Source organism: Aedes aegypti, chromosome 2, assembly GCF_002204515.2.
Source record: "Aedes aegypti strain LVP_AGWG chromosome 2, AaegL5.0 Primary Assembly, whole genome shotgun sequence".
Lineage (NCBI taxonomy): Eukaryota > Metazoa > Arthropoda > Insecta > Diptera > Culicidae > Aedes > Aedes aegypti.
In genome coordinates this window covers 67890781-67916580 of record NC_035108.1, presented here as the reverse complement: position 1 = coordinate 67916580, position 25800 = coordinate 67890781, and the positions used below count along the sequence as shown (strand labels likewise).

General features: G+C 38.0%; 1 protein-coding gene across 1 annotated transcript in view; it reads right to left on the bottom strand.

Moving 5' to 3' along the window:
• LOC5564573 (agrin) overlaps positions 1-17536 on the bottom strand; it is a 339321-nt gene extending 321785 nt beyond the window's left edge. The window contains exon 1 of the mRNA XM_021841118.1: positions 16651-17536. Coding sequence (XP_021696810.1) covers positions 16651-16726 — 76 coding nt within the window. The 5' untranslated portion in view covers positions 16727-17536. The remainder of the gene's footprint in view (positions 1-16650) is intronic.
• Between the last annotated feature and the right edge of the window lie 8264 nt (positions 17537-25800).

Here is a 25800-nt window from a genome sequence, read left to right as displayed (position 1 = left end):
CTTCACACAAATTCAAGCTTTCTGATGATTTTTTTTTTGAATCGTGGGTAGGACAATCCTTTGACTGTCCTACCCAGGTCTTTTTGTGCGTAGTACATGTCCTACTTGTCCTACCCACTTCCCGCGCCACTGATCATAGGAGATCTAAACGCTCAGGTTGACCAGGAGGAGGAGTTCAGACAGACGAATGGAAAGTTCAGCGCCCCCGGCTGACGAACGAAAACGGCCTACGACTAATTGATTTTGCCGCCTCCAAGAATATGGCCATTCGTAGCACCTACTTCCAGCACAGCCTTCCATACCGATACACCTGGAGATCACCACAGCAGACAGAATCGCAAATCGACCACGTTCTGATTAATGGTCGGCACTTCTCCGACATTATCGACGTCAGGATCTATCGTGGCGCTAACATCGACTCTGACCACTATCTGGTGATGGTAAAACTGCGCCCAAAACTCTCCGTCGTTAACAACGTACGGTACCGACGGCCGCCCCGGTATGACCTAGAGCGGCTCAAGCAATCGAATGTCGCAGCGGCATACGCGCAGCACCTCGAGGCTGCATTACCGGAAGAGGGTGAGCTGGACGAAGCCCCTCTTGAGGACTGCTGGAGAACAGTAAAAGAAGCCATCAACTATGCAGCTGAGAGCAACGTCGGGTACGTGGGACGAAGTCGACGGAACGATTGGTTCGACGAGGAGTGCCAGGAGGTTTTGGAGGAGAAGAATGCAGCGCGGACGGTCATGCTGCAGCAAGGGACCCGGCAGAACGTGGAACGCTATGAACGGAAACGGCAACAGCAGTCCCGCCTCTTTCGGGAGAAAAAACGCCGCCTGGAGGAGACGGAGTGCAAGAAGATGGAACAGCTGTGCCGGTCTCAAGAAACGCGTAAGTTTTATCAGAAGCTCAACGCATCCCGCAACGACTTCGTGCCGCGAGACGACATGTGCAGGGGTAAGGATGGGAGCATTCTGACGGACGAGCGTGAGGTGATCGAAAGGTGGAAGCAGCACTTTGACGAGCACCTGAATGGCGCTGAAAGCACAGGCAATGAAGGACAACGGAGGAAATGCCTTCGTCAGTACTGCGGAAGATGGAAACCAACCAGCCCCCACTTTGATGGAGGTTAAGGATGCCATTCACCAGCTCAAGAACAATAAAGCTGCTGGTAAGGATGGTTCGGAACTGAACTCATAAAGATAGGTCTGGAGAGGCTGGCCATTTGTCTGCACCGGCTGATAGGCACAATCTGGGAAACCGAACAGCTACTGGAGGAGTGGAAGGAAGGGGTAATATTCCCCATCCACAAGAAAGGCGGCAAGTTAGATTGTGAGAACCTTCGAGCGATCACCATTCTAAATGCGGCCTACAAAGTATTATCCCAGATCATCTTCCGTCGTCTGTCACCTGTAGTAAACGAGTTCGTGGGAAGTTATCAAGCCGGCTTCGTTGACAGCCGATCGACAACGGACCAGATCTTTACTGTACGGCAAATTCTCCAAAAATGTCGTGAATACCAGGTCCCAACGCATCACCTTTTCATCGAGGCAGCATACGACAGTATCGATCGCGTAGAGCTATGGAAAATTATGGTCGAGAACAGCTTTCCCGGGAAGCTCACGAGACTGATAAGAGCGGCGATGGAAGGTGTGCAAAATTGTGTGAAGGTTTCAGGCAAACACTCCAGTTCGTTTGGATCCCACCGTGGACTACGACAAGGTGATGGACTTTCGTGCCTATTGTTCAATATTGCGCTAGAAGGTGTTATGTGGAGAGCCGGGCTTAACAGCCGAGGTACGATTTTTACGAGATCCAGTCAATTTGTTTGCTTCGCGGATGTATGGACATTGTCGGCCGAACATTTGAAAAGGTGGCAGACCTGTACACCCGCCAAAAACGCGAGGCAGCAAAAGTTGGACTGGTGGTGAATGCGATCAAGACAAAGTACATGCTAGCTGATGGGGCTGAGCGCGACAGGGCTCGCCTAGGTAGCAGTGTTACGATAGACGGGGATACTTTCGAGGTGGTCGACGAGTTCGTCTACCTTGGATCCTTGCTGACGGCTGACAATAACGTTAGCCGTGAAATACGAAGGCGCATCATCAGTGGAAGTCGGGCCGATTATGGCCTCCACGCCCGCACCAAATGTACCATGTACAAAACGCTCATAAGGCCAGTAGACCTCTACGGGCATGAAACGTGGACGATGCTTGAGGAGGACCTGCAAGCACTTGGAGTCTCGAACGTCGGGTGCTTAGGACGATCTTTGGCGGTGTGCAGGAGAACGGTGTGTGGCGGCGAAGGATGAACGACGAGCTCGCTCAACTTTACGGCGAACCCAGTATCCAGAAGGTGGCCAAAGCTGGAAGGATACGATGGGCAGGGCATGTTGCAACAATGCCGGACAGCAACCCTGCAAAGATGGTGTTCGCTTCGGATCCGGTTGATACAAGAAGGCGTGGAGCGCAGCGAGCTAGGTGGGTGGACTAAGTGCGTATCGATTTGGCGAGCGTGGGGCAGAACCGAGATGGAGAGATGCGGCCACGAACCGAGTATTGTGGCGTGAAATTGTTGATTCAGTGTTATCTGTGTAGATGTTAACTAATTCAATAAATAATAATGATACTACAGATAGTACAATAATTGTCGACCCAGCTGAATACTTGTAAAATCTATGGGAATAATTCGCGATACCAGAAAATACTTTGATTTTTCTAAGAATTCTAAAACAAATCCCAAAGTTTCTATGGATATTCCTATAATATTTTAAAAATCCAGATATTTAATAGTCTGAGAGTCGAAGAATCACGAGAATATTTCATAAATGCGTAAAATTTAATAGAGGTTGTACATCCCTAGTATGTTCGAACAAAATACGCCAACCGTCTTCTAAAGATATACGTGAAAAAAAAACTTTTCGGGAGTACTCAGGAGCAGTTATCTGGTAACCGACGTTACGGAAACCGATCTTCCACTGACTGTATTGATATGCTGCACACGATTCTACCCCATTACCCCAAATACCGTAACCCCGAAATCCAAATCCCCGAACGACCAATAATCCCGAATGACGTTACCCCGAAATCCAATATCATTGGGAAATGTAATCAATGTCATCATGTCAACATAATCGAAAATTCGGGGAAATAGCATTCGAGGTGATGGAATTCAGAGAGATGGCATTCGGGGAAATATGATTCGGGGTAATGAAGTAACTCGTTGCACATGACCTTTGTTTGCTGGGTTGGTAAAAACGTTGGAACGAAATACCCCAAAAAAGTTTTTTCAAGGTCATTAAAATACTCAGAAAGATCAATAGAATAACCCGAGGAAGCTAATGTTCAGCTTTTGGTTGAAATTCCAACTATGACAGGAAACCGAGTAGTCACATTTGGTTGAATTTCGCAAAGAGAAAGTGTACATTTCGCAAATATCCTTCTTCCGCTGTATCGTGAAAACAGACATCCATGCAAACCAACCATCGGGCAGTAAATCACTCTTCAGACACCCTCACATCCGCACGTTCCGACAACTGCATAGAAATATTTGCTCAAAGTTGCACAATTTCGGCATTAATGAAACGTTTGCTTTTCCTGCCCCTTCATCCACCGGAAAAAAAATCTCGCTCATTTGCGGTCCACTCCTCTCCATAAAAGCATAAAACAAACCCGTCCAGACGGATGATGAGCCGATTTTTTTTTCCTCAGGCTCAGATCCAGCTCAAAGTTTCCTGGACTGGTAAGAAATCACAAGCTAATTCGAAACAAAAAAAAAGTGGGCGGAATGGGATCAGATTCAAGTTCTGGACGACCGGTTTCACCTCACAATGATGATGACGAGTCGTTATTTGATTCGCGTATAGGCACATTGACTGCCGAAAGTGGCAACGGCTCGCGTTCTGTATTCATGCTGCTCGCTTTAGGAAGCTATTTATAACAGCCCTGATATTATACGGTGCTGCCCTCCTCGCTTTGGTTTTGGTTCCACGGTGCTCCATTTACCGTTATTAATTGTGAAAATGTTAAAAAACGACAGTTTTTTATATACACAAATCACATAACACTTAATAAAGATAAATAATAATAATTTGTAGGCTCAAGTGCAATAAGCCATTACGAAGCCAATGTTAATTTATTATTTTACATACATTCCATTTTAAAACATAAAAATCTCTATATGTTAAAGAATTTGAGTTTTATAATTACGTGTACTTAATAAGTGCATGTTACAAGGCTCATGTTCACATTAAAAAATGCCTACATACCTTAAGCTCAAGTATGTTTGTCTATTTCCGTGGGTTGTTTTTTTCATGTGGCTAACTCCTGATAACAAACGATATTGATGAGAGTGCCAAGAATAATGCCCGGCCCCTATTAATTAAGGAATTAAAAAAAACATATTGTGCCGAATTGGGGGTGCAGAGCTACTTGGGCACTTTCATGATTCATTTTGCCATGGGTGATTTTTCTCGGCCGAATTGTCTGACACTTTGCAATTAGAAGCACTTCAATACGACACATATTGTAACCAAAGGGTTTATTCACATATTTCATAACGCTAAAAACGGCCATTTATGACACCAACCCCCATCAGCGTTATGAAATTTGTGAATGAGCCCAAATCTCAGTGGCTTCCAAAAAAACTCCACTGCAGAAGTAAATCAAAAGTGCCAAGAACAAGATCTGGTTCCCTATTGTCAATCTATAGTTTCGAAAAGATTCCAGAGGATTAGAATACTTATGTTTGTCAATTTTCTTTTAAACAAAGCAGAATTTGTGGACTGAATTCATCAGTACGGCGTAATTTCGAAATAGGATTATTATATATTTTTCAATTTTGTGCAGACATCAAGTTTAGTTATAGAAATCGACTACAGAGTACAGACTGTTGGAGCACCGTGGGTTCTTGTTGTTAGCGCACTTGTTTTACAAATCAGCTTCGGCGAGGCGCTTCTTGGAATGGACGGATGAAAGAACTCCCCATTTTCCACAGAATGGCAATCCATTTTTGGTGCAAATGATACACACTATCATCGTTCGCTCCGTCAGCATCATTGGAGGAGTGTATTCTTTTAAATAATTTTGGGTGGGTGGAACGAAACGGCGGAAGGCGAATAAAGGGGTACAAATTCAATTTGGCGTTTCTTATGCTGTGGGATGCTGTTTGTGGCGTCTGCCCCCCTCGAGATCGAGAATGGAAAAGGTGTGTGCATGAAAGTGAATTTTTCGGTTCGTTTGCCGGTGCGCGTTTGTGGTTTAAAGGTTGAAGCACTCGTTCGTTCTCGGTTCATGAGGAGGGCAGGTCTTCGGAATGGGGGGAAGATTACCATCGACCTGAGAGTGATGTCTTTTGTGGTCTCGGGAGATGGCTTGGATCGGATTTCAGATTAATCTAATGAGATGTGAGTATGTGCTCACACTATTGTAATGGATGAGTCAATTTTTTTCGTTTCGTATGAAGGTGTGAAGTAGAAGGCGGGCGAATGTAGCATTAGGTAGAATTATTGTTCATGACTTTGCACTAGTTCTATTGTATTTCCAAATTCTTTAACGTACCATTGAACCCTCTGAGAAGCATTTCCTTTGAAGAGATTTATAAGAAGATTTTAATAAATCTTTGAGCTGTTTAGTGGAATACCCAAAAATAAATAAAATCCAAATTAAAAACGACAATTTACACCATCTTCTGCCAGTAGCTTCACAGACTGAACAATCACGAACATAAGGCAACGGACAACACGAAACAGTGATGAGTTTTCATTTTGACGAAAAGTTTTTACCGACTGGAGCGGCAATTGGATCTACGTTTCGTGGGATTCACAATACGCATAAACGGCTAACGCCGCTAACCGCACGGCCACGAGGCCCGAAATCCGAATAACCTACTTACTATAGACGGATTCCATGTCAAATCGGTCAGTCACAGAACTCGACCATCTTCGATTTGGATTAAATTTTACACATGTTTTTGGTATGGTAGAATAAGTGCTTTCCATAGAAAAATTGATCATTTTGACTCAAGTATAACTTTTGAAAATGGCCTATAAATTTTTGCATGCAACTTATTTGAAAAATTCTAACTCCGAAACTGTTGATTTAAAATGGGGTTTTTAAGTAATTTAAAATTTAAGTTTTATTTTTGATTTTTCCATGAACATTAATAAAATATTTTTTCGGTGTATATTTTTTTCTTATAGTCCAAACGGTTCACTACAACTTCTTCAAAGAACATTTTTCTCTTAAATCAACAGTTTCGGAGTTGGAATTTTTCAAATAAGTTGCATGCAAAAATTTATAGGCAATTTTTAAAAGTTACACTTGAGTCAAAATGATCAATTTTTCTATGGAAAACACTTATTCTACCATACCAAAAACATGTGCAAAATTTAATCCAAATCGAAGACTATCGAGCACGATTTTTATTTTTTACGACTCATTCTGGATGGAATTCGTCTATACCATTAAATTCCACTAGGGTTTATGCCCTTTGACATATACGCGTATCTTGACCACAACTGTAAGGTCATCTTCAGTGTCGTGTACTAGAATCAACTTCAAAATGAATAACCATAACGTGGCGTACGGTGTCCTTGGGGAACCTTCCTATGGACGCCCCAAAGTTATTTTTGTTTCCATGATGCTGTAATTTATGCATATCAACCATGTGCATTATTGAATAAGTACTTTTTAGGTGAATTTACTCACAAATATCGAGTTGATGTTATGAATTATAACATCAATATGGCTGTAGAAGAGCACTGGCATATTTTAAATCAACTTTGTCCACAGTGAAAAAGGTTGTAATGAGTTACATGTAACGAAATGACCTTAATCAAACTTATTACAATTTTCCATCATTTTTTTAATAGCAGATTGGCTTCAATATGAAGCTTGCGTACAATATTTCAAGACAAAAATTTTGTTCGTGTAAATTTAATTTAATATAATATAAATTCATATCATGACTAGTATAAGGTCAATTGCTATGGAAGATAATTTCTGAAATACCGGGATGACTACTGTATGAAATGATTGTCGAAATAAAAAATATCATGTAAAATCTTGAGTACCGTAAAACGGGGTAACTTTGATAGTGCGAGACCCACAACTTACTAAACTAAATAACAAAGTTTCTGTTAATCAGTTAAGGAAAACCAATGCAAAACTAAAGAGTATTAGCATGACACTTCATGTTAAAGCTATTTTCGTGCGAATCAAGTAAATTTGAGAATTTAAGTGCAAATTTTTGAAATTTGTAAGATTTTATCATTTTTGAAACGCTTACAAACAATCTCTTCTACGATCACCATTCGATGAATTCATAATGAGTTCCTCCCTTATTCTTGACAGCCTAGATGTAGTAGAACATGAATTCGGTCTCAAATTTCTTAGCGAAAACCATTTTTACAAATTGTAGCCATTTTTGCAATCTAAGTAAGAAATTTCCTTATAGCGTTAGATGCCAAGAGGTATGCAACGTCCTATAAATGCTTCGTCATGCAATTAATTTTGTTCGATTTGTACTCCATTATCAAAGTTACCCCAAAACAGAAAACCGACTTTCGTTTATATGAAAAACTAGATATCAATTCAGAATAAATATTTTGGCAATCTATCAACTGCAATCGATAGTTAGGATGCCAGTACTTGTTTTAAAAATATAAATTATAATTCTTTGAAACAGCATGCATAAATATTCAAGTTTTCTTCGAAAAAACTATCAAAGCTACCCCGTTTTACGGTATTCAGTAATGCAAAGTACATCAAAATAATTTGTAAATTTCAATAGAAAGTGTATAAGATACTTCCTGTTGAGAAATGTTTATCCAAAAGATGTTTTGAAGAAATTTATAACCAAAATATTGATCATGAGAAGCATATGTAGAATAGCGTTGGGCGATTTTGAATCGATTTTCCGAAAATCGATGTTTGCTTTCCGATTAATCGATTTTTTGAATCGATGTTTGGAGCACCTAAATTAGAGTGAATCTATTCTCTTCATTCGATTCTTTTATTCGATTCATTTTGTCGAAATCTTTAAATATTTCTTAATGAGTTTGTGCAAAAGAAACCATATTGTGAACTAATCTTGAATCTGATTTTCGAAACTTATTTGATTGGAAGATGTTAAAATTGAATGCAAATGCATTTGGTTTCGTTTCAAGCTTTATAAATGTAAATTTTCATCCGATTCGAATCGATTCGAAAACATCGATTCAAAGGTTTCGATTAAATCGGCGAATCGATTCAGCAGTTCAAATGTGAATCGATTCAGTAACATCGATGTTCTGGACAAATTTGCCCAACGCTAATGTAGAAATAACTTTTTGGCGGCGTAAGTGAGCATGAAACATTTCTTTTGCGGATATCTCAGGATCCTGACCACTTAGAAAGATGGCGCCTCAGGCAAAGTTGTTCATTAGCTCAAGGACTATCATTTTAAAAGCAATGAGATTCAAAATTTTGCCACCAGACGGCGCTAGTGAGCATAGAACTTTTGTTTTGCGGATAGCTCAGGATCCTGACCACTTAGAAAGATGGCGCCTCCGGCAAAGTTGTTCAGTGGTTAAAGGACTATCATTATTCTAGCCAAGAGATTCAAGATTTTGCCACCAGGCGGCACTAGTGAGCATTGAAATTTTGTTTAGCGGTTATCTCAGGATCCTGACCACTTAGAAAGATGGCGTCTTGGGCAAAGTTGTCCAGTAGTTCAAGCGCTATCATTATAAAAGCCATGAGATTCAAAATTTGCCACCAGGTGGTGCTAGTGAGCATGAACCTTTTGTTTTGCGGTTATCTCAGGATCTTGACCACTGAAAAAGATGGCGTCTTCGGTAAATTTGTTGAGTAGCTCAACTTTGTCCAAGATGCCATGTCTATGTGTAGTCAGGATCCTGAGATATCCGCAAAACAAAAGTCTCATGCTCAATAGCGCCGCCTGGTGGCAAAAACCCCAATTCTCTTGACTATAATAATAATAGCCCTTGAGCTACCGAACAGCTTGCGCCGCCTGGTAGCAAAATTGCGAATATATTATACAATAGGATCTCTTGGCTAGAATAATGATAGTACTTGAGCTACTGAACAACTTTGCCAAAGACGCCACCTTTCTGAATAGTCATAATCCAGAGCTATCCGCAAAACATAAATTACATGCTCACTAACGCCGCCTGGTGGCAAAATCTCGAATATCTTGGTCAGAATGATGATATCCCTTGAACTACTGAACAACTTTGCCGAAGAAGCCATCTTTCTAAGTGGTCATGAACCTGAGCTATCCGCAAAAGAAAAGTTGCATGCACACTTGTACTGCCTGGTAGCGCAATTTCACTTAAGCAGTGTTACCAGCTACGACAAAATTTTGAACCTTCAATGAAAAACTGGATTACAATTTAAGAGTGTATTGCTAAGCATTCTATATTTCTGTTCCGCTCAAGTTTCCGCTCAGTCAACTCGTAAATTTTCCTATATAGTTATTTTTCATAAAAAAAAATCTCGATGATTTCATCATAACCATTTAAAAAATTCACCAGAAGTCATCAACACCATCAGCAAAGCCAAGGAATGCTTGTGAACTGGAAGTCACACTAAGCCAATTGACCATAATTAGAGAAACGTTTCTTGTTGCCGGCACTCGAAATTCACTTCGCCATAAAAAAAATCGTAAAACCAATTTCCTCTCTTTCGCGTCGATTAGTTTCAAGACACGGAAATAAACAAAAAAACACATTCCAAGCACTCACTTCGATTGCTTCTATCAGACCAAGATAGTAGTTCATGACGAAGAATGGTGACATTTTGAAGAAACAGTGAACTCTAAAAAAAAATTGTGTTCACATCGTTGAGCAATAAAAATGCTTGTTGAACAGTTTTTCAAAAAATAATGATACTGAAAAAAATAATAAAATTCACTCAAGCTAAACATTCTAGACAATGTGCAAAAACTACTTAATTAATTTGTAAAGCCATCGAAAGAGCTCCTGTCTGGTCTAGTAATTAGCACTTACGCCTCTCACGCCGACGACCTGGGATAGAATCCTTGACCCGATTTTATCAGCCTATTTAAAATATATAAAAATAATTTTCTTCGTCATGTTTTACCGCGTTTACATACTTGATGATGATGATGATGAGGTTCGATGTCATGTACGCATGGGAGTAGCCAGAGGGGGCAATGGTAATGCCTCCTTCATTCTGTACGACAGAACAATTTTACTACGGGATTGGCTCCAGCCTTCGTATTTATACAATAACTACGTCATAATAGATTACACAAAAATTAGGCTTTTAAAAAACTTCTTGCCAGAACCTGCAAACAATTGCAGGTTTTATCAACATTGGTTAAAATTGTCTGGTTTTCCTTAATTTGTGCTATTGAAAATTCAAGCTTTGGCTTCGATGCATCTTCACCATAATACTATCCCAAAAAATATTCTATGCAATCCTCAAGAAACTTTTTTCCAAAAATATCCAGATAATAATTTTATAAATTGTTCCAGAAACATACTTGGCACATTGGAGAGATTTTTCAAAGTATTCGTTTAAGATAAAACTTTTTCATGCGTTCTCTTTAGAACTCGTCCAGAAACTACACCAAAAATTCCTATAAAGTAATTTTATTTTTCCATTACTTCAACTTTATGTTACATTCTTTCGGGCTTTTCTTCAGTAATATCTAGAAATATTCCTTTAAAATTCGCTCCTAATGCTTTATTGGGAACCTGCCTTGAACAACTCTATAAGCTCTTGAAAGGATCCCTTCAAAATTACATTTTGTTGAAGTTATCTTATTTTTAATGGAGTTTGTCATAAGACTCACAAAAAATCTTCAGATTATTTCAAAATTCCTCTCCAAACTGTCTTGGAGATTATTTCAGAAATTCATCTAATTTCACTTCAGAAATTTTTGCAAAATTGCTAAGATTATTGAAGGATTCTTACAGGAATGATCTCACGAGATTTTTCTATAATTCAACGAGGAATTTCACTACGATCTTTTTCAAGCATTTAATCATTCCATATGCAAAGGAATAATTTCAGATATTTATTCACGAGTTTATCTTAGAACACAAAAAAGGAGACAAAAGAAAGTTTCTAAAATATTATTTTATAGTTTTTTTAATCATTTGCGCGTCAATTTCTTGTTGAAATGCCTGTCAAATTTCTGAAATAATTCTTCAAAATCTTCGATGAATTTCCAAACATATTTTCGGAAAATTTGTATATAAATATCCAAATGAAAATTTTTATGAATTATACTTAAAGGAATTCCAAGAAGAGCTTCGAGGCAATTACTGATTCCATTTTGAAGGATTTTCTAAAAAAAAAACCTAATGGAATTTTCATATGAATTTTGTGTTTAGAAATGTCGGTGTTCTAAGAGAAGTACTTGAATAATTCTACGGCCATGTAGAACTAGCATTCAGGTTGATACCGGTTGTCTTACTACCCAGAGCAAAACTGCCGATCAAAGGGATCACTACGAATCGAATTTTAAGAATTTTTACAATAAATAATTTTGCAAGATGTTAAATGGACCCGTTATTCCAGACGCTTCAAGCACCTTTCTTTGCTTACTGTTAAAAAGTAAGGTGGATATCCTGCATAGTTTTATGGTTTATGAAACAAGGGTGCAGAGGCAGTGTATAAAGATCGCTTTGGCGCAAAATTTGAGGATGAAATTGTAAGGGCCACTCTTCTCCTACCTGATAAACAAAAAAAAACCTGTCTACGCCCATGTCCCTCGCCCTTTTAGAAGTCTATGTAGGCAATAAACGCAGCTTATAAGCAAATATCAACACGTCAAAATTTGAAAAACAGAAACAAAAATGTGACCCGATTCTGCCAGCCTAAAATTCATCGAGGGGCTGACAAAATCGGGTCCCTGCTGTATTATCGCTTCCTGTTTTCATTTCAATGTTAAATAATTCTCTAATAACCTAGCGAAGAATTTGGTTAGACTTGTTCTCCAGATTTTAACAGAACCTTTAATGAGGTTCTATGAAAATTGACCACGTGACACCGTCCAGAACTGACAAATATCCCTCTTAAAAGGTGATAGGTCATATGGCATAAAGTCGTTTGGCATAATGAGTCTGAAACCAAGAATTTCTTAAGATGACATTCGTTTTTACGTATCTATGGCATCAGGTTTGTTATCGGGTCAATTGATACAAAATGTCACTGTATTCAACAATCATATGTTCTTGAATAAACTAAAGTATATTAGGAAAGTTATTGTCAATAGTATTTTATTATTTATCCAGAAATAACCCTTCTTTCAAATATTAATTCTTTTTTTGAGTTCCGCTATTATAGCTATGAAAACTGATTTGAAATTTAAATAAATTTCGCCTTCTTTTATACATAGGCTGTTCTTTGGAGCTATATCTTCTAGATATGTTTTTGCTTCCAACTGGCAAAGGGCGGAAATCGATAACATTGATCTGCTCAAGTTATCAACGAAAAGATAAATCGATTACTGCAGTTACTTCGATGGGTTGTGCTACTTTTCCCAGAGTGTCGATTCCCCGAATGTCGTTACCCCAAACGCCAGTTCCCCGAATGCCAGTGCACCGAATATCCCGCTTCCCCGAATAGCCTACTTCCTCGAAAAGTTTGTGGCACTCATAACACTGCGGAACACGTTTTTGTCTCCAGCACCAAAATACCGCTATTCACTTAATTAAGGGTTGCTGAATCCATTGCCGTTTTCAGAAATATCATAGCACGTCTAGTTTTTGAGATATTGACTGTTGAAAATGCAAAAAATGACTATTTCAGCCAACTTGCATGCAAGTTTGCCAGCTTGTAAGGTAATATATTGGCTTAATTTGCCACAGAATTCAAACTTTATGTGTATAACAATACTTATTATCGAAGTTTGTAATACTTTCGATGCGGAAAAGTTATTTTTTGATGGTTTAGAGAATTGTTGTATTTTGTCATATAGAAGAAACGAAGAATTTTATATGGAGACTGCAAGCATGTTGAAAAAATCGGTTTAATCGAAATTTAATCGCGCAATTTCAATCAAATTATGTCTGAAATGAAAGTTCAAGTTCTATTTTGCATGTTTGGTGGATTAGATCACAAAAATTTTTGATAAATCGTACTTTAAATTTAATGTAAACATGAATAAAACCAGTGTTTTATACAACTTTGGCGACCTGTAGCTAAAAATTGTGACGTGCTGGAACATTTCTGAGAATGGCACCAGATTCAGCAACCCCAAATCTACTAGAGACACATAATTTGATCCTTGAGACACGCAAAAATGTCATTTTTGTTACGCTGTGTAACTGTCGTAATTTTATACATTTCAGGGGGGCGAACGAACTGGCCATCTGATATGCACCCTTTTTATTTAATTGGCGGTTCTTTCGAGTTTACCGTCCTAAGCATTTTTGCCAATATGTGTATAGCCAAAAATGACAGAATGTTTTTGATTGCTTATCGTTCTTTCTCGTTCACCATCCAGCCACTGAAGGCTATTATAGCACCTATTTAAACTGCACCACTTTTTGGGGAAAAGGGTCATTCGGAGAACCGGCATTTGGCGAAACGACATTCAGGGAAAAGAAGCAAAATCACTTCGATTATTCTGAACGCAATTATAATTTGTTTTATTATTCGGCAATAATTTTTGGCGTCCAATCTCCTATTGGTTTAATAATAAATTTTGCCTTCTTTTAATAATAGGCTGTTCTTTATATTTATACTGTTTAAAATTTTATTATTTAGTAAAGCTAAATGTTAAGCATTTTTATATTTTATTATTTATCGATTCTTGCAAGACGTGCTGTTGGAATGATAGTTTCTTTAGAACCTGCCAATATTCATCATATATTTTTTGGCAAACACAAGATCTTCTTTTGAGATATGCTGGGAAAAAAATATTATTTCAATCACAATTTTTTACTTCTTTCGATAATAGACAGTGTTTTTGATGTACACTTTCAAAATTAAAATTCATATTGAATCGTTCAAAAGTGTTTCCACAATTTTTTTTCAAACATGTGTTGTTCGTTTGAGTTATGTTGCGAGAATATTTTTTGCGTTAGAGCCTTAAATATTTTAAACGAAAAATAAACTGCTCTCGTACTTAGGCTATTCTTGCAGTATGCTGCAATAGATCTCTGGATAAGAGCTTTTAATATTTTGAAAATAACTTTTCCCTTCTTTTACCAAGTAATTTTCATCAAGAATTACGTCCAAACTGGGACAGAGCTTGATCTGCAGAGAAATATTTTATGCGCGTTCCCTTTATTAATAACTGTGAACTTTCGTTGTTGATTTACCTATTTCAAATATGTATATCGCAACAAGCTCAACGATACTCTATGTTCTGGTATATTGAGAAAATTATTCCGAAAAGATCTTTCACTAGACCCGTCACGACTTTTATTGAGTTTTGCTCTCTACAAATTTTGACATTCATGGCATGGAATATCCCTGAACGACCACCACGCTTATTGAGAGCCTACTAAAATTTTTTGCTATGGGGTCGGTGGTGCTGATCTCGGTAAAAGCTTCGAAATTGCCGATATTCATTCCAAGTCAATCATTATGCCAAATGATCGTTATGCCTAATGGCCATTATGCCAAACGACTTTATGCCAAACGACCATTATGCGAAACGAACATTATGCCAAACGACTTTATGCCAAACGGGATACAATCCTCTTAAAATTCTGTAAAAAATTCGTCTGGTATAACTATGTTAAAATTTTGACCAAAATATTCTAGTAAAAATTAAACCTCGATTTGTGTGGAATTATTACTAATAATTCTGCAAAATTCTGTTATTTTAATGCGAATCATCTCAGAATCCAAATATGGCTAACATCGACCTAAGTCACCGCGTTAAAAGCATTTCACTGAAAAAATAGTAGTGTATCGATCTATTTTTTTTATTTCAAGCTTGATGTTAGTTCGCAAAATACAAATATTTGTAGCTTATTTCGGAAGATTTGTACCTTCAAAGTTTTGGTACAATATTTTATTTGTATTCTAAGCTAGTTTTCAGAGTTTCTAGAGTTTTCTAGACAATAATTTTTGGGTAAAATAATCTTCAATTTATTGCTGCCATTAGAATGTTTATAGTTATTGAGTTGAGAGGTATATTAGAGTGGTTCAAAAAATCGTTTTTGCTCCACATCGCTTATTCGATTTGAGATCAAATTTTGAGTGTCCTCCCAAAATTTGAGCTCATTCGGATGAAAACTGAGACTGCACAAGCCCTTCAAAGTTTATATGGGAATTACTATGGGAAAAGCAATAAATTCATTCATTCAACAGTTTTTTTTTACCAACTTTCTGATGGTGATCAGGTGTAAAAACGATTTTCCTATCAAAATTCAAAATGGCTGCCAAATTTTGTTTTATGTGTTCCAAGGGAAATATGAACCCAATCACGCGAAGAAACACCTAAGATTTATTAAAAAAGGGTCTTTTTCGCAAACTGTTTATATAGCTGGCGTACGAGGGGTCCAACTATTTGAAAAAAAAAAAACGAGGCGACCACCATTTAGTTTAGGCATATATTAGCGATCACTGATATAAAACTAGAATTCTATCGATAGTTGCCGATGGCGGCCTGGATTCAGTGAGATTTGCTCATAATCATAGAGATTCAATGGTATTTGGTATTTAATTAAATACTGTTGTTCCTATCAGCAGACCGTAACTAATTTTATCGATGTCGACTGAAGATATTTCGCATATCTCTAAATATGAGTCTGGGTCATTTGGCAGAACAATATTTGGCATAAGAGACATTTGACTTTACGGTCATTCTGCAAAATGGTCATTTGGCATCGCATTTTTTCATCAAGAGCAGGTATCTTTCAAAAACAGGATATAATTCTGGCCATGCCAATTGACCATTATGCTAAAAAAAACCTCATGCCAAACAACCTTATGCTAAATAGCCCGTTAAAAAAAATTCTGCATGAATCATTTGTTACATTCATAGAAAAGCCTGGATATGATTGTAGAAGATTTTGTTAATTTTTTTTTCTATCTTTATTAACGAGATTTTTAGACCTGTGTTAGTTAATCTACTACTTTACCATCTCTTTCTTATTGATCAACAATGATGCAGTAATGATCGTAGGTTGAATTAAAATGGCTCAATTAAATTAAATAATCTGGATTCAGAATCATAGTTATTAACATCACAATACGTAACGACAACCGTTTTCATTTCGTAACTGTTTTGTAATCTTCCCCAAATTGTTTCACCATTCGCTTCACTTCCCAAAAACCGGCCGAAATTGGTTAACCGTTAAAGCCCTCCATAAAAACATCGTAAATTTGCAGTGCAATAAATCAATAAACTACCCACTAACAACTCTTTTTTGTTCATCCATTCCCGAAACAACGTCCAACAGTTTAGCAGGTTATTCTCACCAAACTGAACAGCAGTCATAAATTGCCCCCTTCCACTACTGTGGAAGAAGACGCAGGACGCCCCTCCCGAAACGTATATTATGCAAATTCGGAAGCGGCTGGCAGCTCTCCGAGCACTGGCTCCCGCACAGATTCGCACCGAAATTATGCAAAAATTTGACATGATTTACTTTACCACTCTCCCAATCCCGGCATATTTCGCACTGAAATCTGGAAACTGGGTTTCAAAACGCACCTTTTGCATAGCTGGCCTCGATGAAAAGTACCGCTGCCGCAACCACCACCAGCATGACTGCCGTAGATTTCCACATTCTGCTGCAGAGGCTTCTGCTTCTTCTGGCACTAATGCTGGCTCGTTCCGCACTTCCTGCACTGTCCCGGAGGAGGTCACAAGGCTTTCAAGATCCGCAGCTGAAAACCAACACACAAACACACTTCACTCGGTTTTGCCGGAGGTCGCTTCGTTTGTTCAGTTGTTGCACTTTTCTTTGATTTTGAATGCTTTTCCTCCAAACACTCCGCTCTGTTATTTCCCAATACACTTTCGAGTTTGGAGATGCTATTCCGAGATATTGTTGCCTTTGCTCAAACTTCCGATTTGTTTCTTTATGTTGCTACACTGTTCTGTTCACTTTTTCCTTCTCCTATCCCGACTTCGGCTTTCAACTACTTGTTGCTAATTAGAGACCTTTTGGAGTTATCAGATTTCCACTCCGAGTTGGCTCCACTAGATGCCACCAGATCGTTATCTTTGTTTCACAGGCAACACAGAACAACGGCAGCGGCGATTCCGAGCACTTGAACTTGAATTGAAGTCGCGGCACAACAACCCCCAGAAGAGCTGGAACAGGTTCTTGACAATATCTGAGTTATGTTCTGCGCCCCTTCTGTTCCGATGCAATCACACAATCACACTCCACTTTGCACTGGGCTTTGAGCTGGATATTGCTGAAAACTCATTCCATGCACCACCTCCGGTATGTTCACCAGAAAAGATCGCACTTATTCCTCAAGATATCGAGAATCGAACCACGGATCGAGCAAAAAATAAACTAACCGGCATCGACTAACGGAGACGGAAGGTTCAAGAAACTGGTCCAAGTCCAAGGAGAAATACACCGAGAATGGGTTTTCAATGCCAAGGCTTACGGAATTTATAGAGAAAGCAGCAGAGTCCGTTCCGGGCTGAACGGGGAAAAGTGGGGTCTTCCTCGTGCAGTCGGTGTTGCTCCACGCGCGTCCAGCAGCATAAACTCTCCGCATTCTCTCCGGAGGCGAGCGCACCACTCTCACCGACCTTGACGGTTGGGGCTTAAGGGTATGCGATGTTTTGATTTTTGTTTTCATTTCTTTATTAGTATCATTTCAAACATTTCATTTGTTTCTTATATCTAGGAGTTTTATGTTAGGCAACACTATCAGCCTAATTTGGTAAAACTAAATGAAGTTTTTATTAAACATAAGCAGTAGCAGTTTAAAATATTTACATGACAATTAAATTTACCTGCTCATATGAGAAAAAAATTCGCTTTTTACAAAATATACCTAATTTAATCGAAATATTCTTCTTCTTGGCATAACGTCCTCACTGGGACAGAGCCTGCTTATCAGCTTAGTGGTCTCATGAGCACTTTCATACTTATTAACTGAGTGCTTACTATGCCAAAGTTGCCATTTTCCCATTCGTAACTCGTGGCAGGAAAGAAAATTTCCATCATGACCAACCGGGAATCGAACCCAGACACCTTCAGCATGGCTTTGCTTTGCCACGGACTCAAACCACAGTGTTTCACAAGCTTTTTCGACTTTCGCCCCTTTGAGATCATCATATGTCAGAATCGCCCCCTGATAAGTAGCATAAATATTTAAATTAAAAACTATACTGTACTGAAGTTTGGATCAATATCTTAGCTTAAGTGTCCCATAAATTGGTCAAAATGTAAAGATGACGGGTGCGGTACCTAACATGTGATGAAAATGTTCTCGATTCGCATAACTGTGGAAGAGTAATCGAAGAACTACCATATTCATTTTTTTTTTGTTTAAATTCACAAATCTACTATGATTATACACCGATTTGTATCAACCGAGTCTATCCAAAATACGTCAGCTGAATTCCTACGTGGTTCAAAGGCTTTTCTTTAAACTTCGATTATCTTTGCTTTTGAAATCTTATATATAATTTGGTTCATAAATTGTGGATTCATATTATTTTATCTGTTATTTCTTTATCTGTTAAGCTTCAGAAACATTGGATAAATAACATGGCTCAGCTCTAAAAACATAAATATATGTAAAAAGTCAGAAAATGTTCCCACTCCTATGTGAGTGGTCAACTCGTCTAAGGCCAAAAGCCAAACAAATAGCAACTAATGTGCAACTCTTTTTTCACTAGAACATGAATTGAAAAGGTAATATTTTGTTTTTTTTTTCAAAATTATGCAAAATAGTTTTCGGTGGAATTGAAGATTCTTTTCCAATAGTATTCAGATATTTCTTAAAGTGTTTGAAAAAAAAAAAACAATCTCCTTGTATGGTGAAATCAGCCGATTTCAATCTACTTTTTAACCGAGTAGTCGGTAAACAAATGTCATGAGATCTCAAACATTAAAAGCCGAGAATCAACGAATCGTGCTTCGTAACCTTCGTAACGAAGCTACCTGTCATTTTCTTTGCTGAATCTGGTAGAATTAAAAAAAAAAACGAGATTTGCATAGCCGAGTTCGTGTGAAAAAACTAAGTGTAACGATTGTGATGAATTCTAACACATGGACCTGAAAATCGCCCCCAGAGGAACCAATTGGCACACTTTAGGAATCACTGCTCTAAGTGGTAAGTTTCATGCTCACTAACACCATTATATAAATTTTCACGATTCAGAAATATTCTCAAAACAAAAGTTTTATGAGCACTTACGCCACCAAGTTGTGGAATTTTGAATCTCAGCACTTGTATAAAGGTATCCCTTGAGCTACTGAGCAACTTTGCCAAAGGCGCAATCAACTCTGGATCTCTTTCTGGGTTTACGAAAATCATGCAATGTCTAAACAACATATGGTTGGGAACGTTACAGGAACATAACACATCCATTTTCAACACCTACTTAACGAGCCCGTTCTGAAAATACCCTTCACGCAAAGATTTCCACCGATATTCATGGACCGAAAGTCACCTTCTTGTTTTCTAAGCCGCCATCTTGGATTCCAAAATGTTCAATTGGAAGCAATTTTCAACCTGAACAAACTTGTCGAAGAAACCGTCCTTCTAAAAGATCAGGATCTTAAAATACAATTATTATTATGAACCGGAAATCAGTATCGTGTTTTCTAGACCGCCATCTTGGATTATAAAATGTTCAATTGAAAACAATGTTCAACGGGGACAAACTTAGAAAAAAATCATGCTTCTAATGATCAGGAGGTTCTATACCATTTCCCGGAAAGACGTTTCCCGGAAATCATTTCCCGGATACCCCATTTCCCGGAAATACATTTCCCGGAATGACCCATTTCCCGGAATGACCCATTTCCCGGAAAACCATTTCCCGGAATAACCCATTTCCCGGAAAGCCACTCAATGGTAAATAAAATAAGTCATTTCCGGTTCTATACCATTTTTTAAAGCAAATTAATATCAGCACCATGAAAACAGTGTATTAAGTTTCACGAATACTTTGTAAATAGCCACTAGATTATCATCGATTAGTTTTTCGACGTTTATACCAAAGTGCATCGAAAAGAATTATTAAAATAACCCCTATGCCCAATGTCAACCCGCATGATGGTAATATTTCACTGATGTTTCAATGCTTAAGTGCATCCTCATTTTTTATGTTGAATAAAACTATTTAAAAATCTAATAATTTAGCAACAGGCAACGGGGTTTTGCTTTTGCCCTTATATTTGATATTGTGATTTGAAAAGCAGTTTTACCGGCTAATTTAGTAGCATATCAATTAAACATATTCCTGCAAATGCCACGAAATTGTAAATATTTGACAAAAGTAATTTTGAAATTATTTGAAGGAATATATAAGCATGATCATGATCCACCTTATCTTCAGTTATTTAATAGATCGAGTTTTTTTTTTTAATGGATCGAAATTTTCAACAGTTTAACAGGATTTTTTTTAACAATCTGATGGCAAGCTTAGTTAAGTCTATTTATATTTCATATCCATTTGAAAGGTGTCCAACAGTAGCTTAATTTAAGACTAACTAATCTCAAGATATTTTAAACCTCTATAGCATTTTTGTGCAGTCTGTGAAAGTTTTTGCCTGGTCCATTTTCATGTTATTCTGGCATATCTTTTATTATCCACACTGTCTACATTTCCATTGGATGATTGCCCTTCTTCCATACTTAGGCTGTTCTTTCGAGTTATGCTATTTGAACAATTAATAATGTTCAAACTGATAAACTAATTCATCAACATAAATTTCAGTTATAGCTTCTGCCATTTTCATAGAGAATCACCCTTCTTTACAAAATTAGCCGTTCTTCCTAATTATACCAACAGAAACATTTTTGGCGAGAAGACTGCTAATTTTAAACATAAGAAATTTTCCCTTATTTCAAACTAAGGTTATTCTGTTGAGTATTGGATAATAAAATAATATTATCAAAGCTGGGAATGGTAGTAGTAGTAGGCTTGAATGTCGCGAAGCTCGCGTGGCTCTTCTCACTAAGTAGTTCGAAAACGTGGATCTCATCAAGTAGCCTATTTTGGGTGCATGAATTTTTTGTCACCGAAGGCTGTAAATGCGGGAAATGCTCCGGAAAATAGAACATTTTTCTACAGTAGTTTTGAGTTGCCTTTAGCAACGAGTGTTTTACAACATTCTAGGCAATTTGCCTACAGCATTGATATCGCTTTGATTCATATTACGGACACTTAAGGCCCCAATGAAGTATAACCCATCATAAAGCACACAAAATAAAGTATTCTGTATGATTCCTCCGCGTAATTGAGCCTTCAAAACACTTAGCTTTCGAACGGTGGGTAAACATTTTACTTCCGAAACATGAATAATTTCAAATAAATAGATATGTGTGGACTTTTCCCGATTCTTATTCCGGACGCTTCCTCACGTTTGCCCCATATTCCAGACACTTTGATTCAAATTCCGGACAGCTCGTCTGATAGAAAAGTCATATAATCAATTGAAATTGTCAAACCACTAAATAGACGTCTAAGGCAGTTGAGCATTATACATTTTCATAGATATAAATTAAAAATGATTATTAAAACGAGCTCTGAAAGTGAAAATTTTTGAACGACAAAAAAATGAAACGTTTCGTTTGAAATGTTTCCCATACAAAGTAGAGTGTACGGAATTATGAATCAAAACGGTAGGTTGAACTTTACTAACTTCGCTGACAGCGATTTGCTCTGATTGGATATTGTAGCGTGAATTCCATGACTTTTTGCAACCCTGGATTATATACAAATTATGTCATACACAAATTGGAGCAACTCCCTTCTTGTCATTTTTTTTTTCTATCTTTATTAACGAGATTTTTAGCCCTGGGCTAGTTCATCTCGGAACCAACGGCTTTACTTCCCTTCCGAAGGAAGTCGTCACTGAAATTTTTAGTGACTATCTCGGGGATGGGATTCGATCCCAGGTCCTCGGCGTGAGAGGCGTCTGTTCTAATCACTACACCAGGTCCGTCCCCTTCTTATCAATGTAATAAGCCATATGTCCTTTAACTTCTTCTGTATCTTTCTAATGAGACACTAGCTTGAACTTTATGCTGCGATAGTATTTCAATTGGTATCAGCTTTTTCTTTTTCTTTCTGGCATGAAGTTTCAACTGCTTCTCGGTTCTATGTTCATATTAGCACTCCCACAGTTATTAACTGAGAATATTCTACACCAATTGACAAAGATACTCTATGCCCTCAAGAGTAGAAGAATTTTCCAATCCTCAAAACCCTCGACTGCGATACCTTGCTAGGGTTGCTGAATAGCTGCTCGTTATTCGCTACGAATATTAGGGTCCCGCGAAAGTTTATTTTTAGAGCATTCCGGGAAATGGGTTTCCGGGAAATGGGTCATTCCGGTAAATGATTTCCGGGAAACGGCATTCCGGGAAATGGTTTTCCGGGAAATGTCATGGGATCGAAGCGCGCATTCAGGAGTCCTTCCTTCCATTCTTGCCACGTTAAGTGACAGTTTCAAACCCCACTTTATGGAAGGATGTTGTGAATTCAGAGATTCGCCCTTCCTTTTGTTTGTAGTTGTAACCATGTTTAATGAATAAACGTGAGAAGGCGTGACCTTTGAGAGGATTTTTCCCAAGACGGTATCCAAGAAGGATTACCACCGCTAGCTTTCGCTAACGGGTCCAACAATAAATTTAAAGGCACGGGTCCAAATAAGGATCGTAAAGGGATCAATAGTAGAATCAAATAGTACTGAAAATTACTGTTTTTGTAGCACTGAGAAGAACCGTTTTTTAGCACTGAAAAGCACTGTTTTTGTAGCGCTGAGAAGTACTGTTTTATTGCTAAAGGTAGTTTTTGAAAACTTCCAAGAGCGGAGAGAAGTTGTGTACGCACAGCACGAAGGTACGATGCGCACTGGACTAATATTTTTAATATTCGTTCCACCGCGAGAAATTCCGCGTACCGTTTCGTTTCGTATCGACATCACAAAAATGCATCTCGCATACCCTTAGCCGATTGTCAATGCTTTGAAGCTCTCTCGACTGGAGCATCGCTTCACCTCCAGCGAGTCCAACGCGGGAAAGACTTGCCCGATGCCGAAGAAGACAAACCCCCCAAGATTCGCTCTCGCCTCTCGCGCGAGCTTTCAACTTTTCAGAGCGTGCTTCTGCCTCCTGGCAAGCACTCTCCCGGAAAACTATGTCAACGAACGCGGGCGCCTCTCGTAAACTCTCCGCTCTCTCCGCGCTTGGGTGAGTGCTTTCTCTCGGATGCTGCAGCATCTGTGGAAAAAGTGCATCGGCGGAGAAATGCTTTCTTGCTCATTGCACCTCGCACGTCTCGAAGGTTTGTTTTGTTGGCTTTGGCTCAGGTTGCCGATGCTTATGCTGTTGTGCTGCTTGGTTATGCTATGCTATTTGCGTGCTGAGCTTCGGGGGCGCAATAAATTATGTTTGATTGTAATAATTTTCGGAAATGAATTGCCCACCACCGTGAAGCGAATCGCTTGGGAATGGATGGCATTACATTGGGAAGTAATTGATGCAGCATCGATCACTATTTATTTGCTGATCGGTAATGATGGTTGGCAATGTTTAATTGATGTTTAACTTTTTTTGTTATTTGTTGTACCCGTTCGTATCACGCCGTATATTTCAAAGCTTAATTTCACTGTGTACAAGTAGGTAAGGAACCTTTAGCCCAATAGGTTGGACATTTCTCCGAAATAATTTTTTTTTTTAATTGTAAAGTTTCATTAAAAGCTAAATTTAATTAAGTTTATCTGGCAAATAACCTTAAGCTTAATATTTTTTTACTAACATATGTTAATAATATATAACGACTGGTTTCGTTTCGCCAAATTTTAAAAATATTTCCACGGAAAATTGGAAGCAAACGTTATAAAACGGAATTTTGCGAAATTTCGATTTTAATTTCCAACCAAAACGACAAAGCACACACTTCTACTTCAATGTACTATATAGCCCACAACTACACACAACTGCAAAAAAAAGCCTTATCGCAATATTTTCGCGGGACGAGAGTCCCCAATGTTACGGATTAACTAAGATGGCGCAGATCAATGATTCGCGCATTAGTTCTTTCGCTTACTCTCCCGCTGTTCTCATGCAGAGCAAACATTTAGCTCATTGAAAGAAAGATTGTCTCAACAAACATGGATATTTTTTCAAACTTATTTACAGTTGGTCGGCGTTAAGTCAGAGTGGACCAGGTGAAATTTTTCATATGTTGAGAAAAATGGGTTTGAAGTGTAACGCTCTGTAATTTTTGAACTCGTTCAAATTTTGGTTCAATATCTCTACACATCTTTGTGTTACTTTCACACAATATAATGTGAAGTGATAATCATGAAAAATCATAATCCATACCTCTGATAGAACGATTTTTGATGGACTATGTGTATACTTGGTCCACTCTGACTGAACTAAAGACCACCGTTCAGTGAGTTGGTTCACTCTGACTGAACAATTTCTAGAAAAATAACAATCATTTAATGCTTGCATGATCAAACTGAGTGCAAATCTCTAAGATAAGCTGATTATCAAGACCTTTCGACACCAGTATCGTAAATTCTTCAATAATCCAAATCGTCAATAACGAAATCAGTGGCACTACGATAGCTTGAAAATTAAGGTTTTGCAGTGTCAGGGCACTGAAGACTAGAAATATTCAAATATGTGTTCAGTCAGAGTGGACCAAGTGAAAATCTTGCATACCGACCAAAATATACTGTTCCAATAAGCGGGTTCTAGCACCTTCCATACATACACCATGGAACTACCATTAGCTTCTATCGGATTCTGAAATTGACTCAAAAAATGCAATAGTCAATCAGTTTACTGCTTTTTGACACTTGGTCCGCTCTGTCTGCACAGAAATTGTGGCAATTTCCGATCACCAATCCAAATATGGTAAATGGTCAAAAATCAAATTCAAATGCATCGAATTAAGTAATTTTTATAACTTTCTATTGATGGATAGGTAGAAGAATCATTCAGTGTCGAAAAATCTGACAAATCTCTTGAAATGTTTTTCATTTCCTCGCATTCCTCAGCGCGCTGATCATTTTCGCTGTTATGGTAATAAGCACTTGGTCCACTCTGACTGCACACTTTTATCGATTTTCATTGATCACCCAAAGGAAATTTATTACATATCTTTTGCAGTTTACATCTTTCATCAAATCTAATAAAAGTGAAATGGAGGTAATGTAATTTCGCATGTAATGAAAGAATAATCCAATTTTCACAAGTTTTGTACTTGGTCCCCTCTGTCTTAACGCCGACCAGTTTCTCAATGCTGTGTTGTCCAAGTTCAAAGCTTTTTTTTTCAAAATTTTCTAATGTTTTTATCAAACCAAAAATCTGAAAACAAAATAACCAAACCAGTACTCTAGAAAATTAACGGAAACACCTCAAATATTTTTCACCTGAACAACTCTTAAAATGTTCAATCCATCTGATTTTTCAGTTTATTCTTCCAGTAATTTATAGGGTGATCATTCCAATAACTTATTTACATTTTCTCCGGGAATTGTGCATTTCGCGTTTGGCTGAAGCAGTAAATATCAAGTGGAAATATTTTCTTCGTTTGATTTTTCCATAGTTACTTTTAACCCCTATTAGCTCTTCTATGATATTGAAATGTAATTAAGAACAATCACTATTTAACAAGGTTTTCAAAATGTGCGCA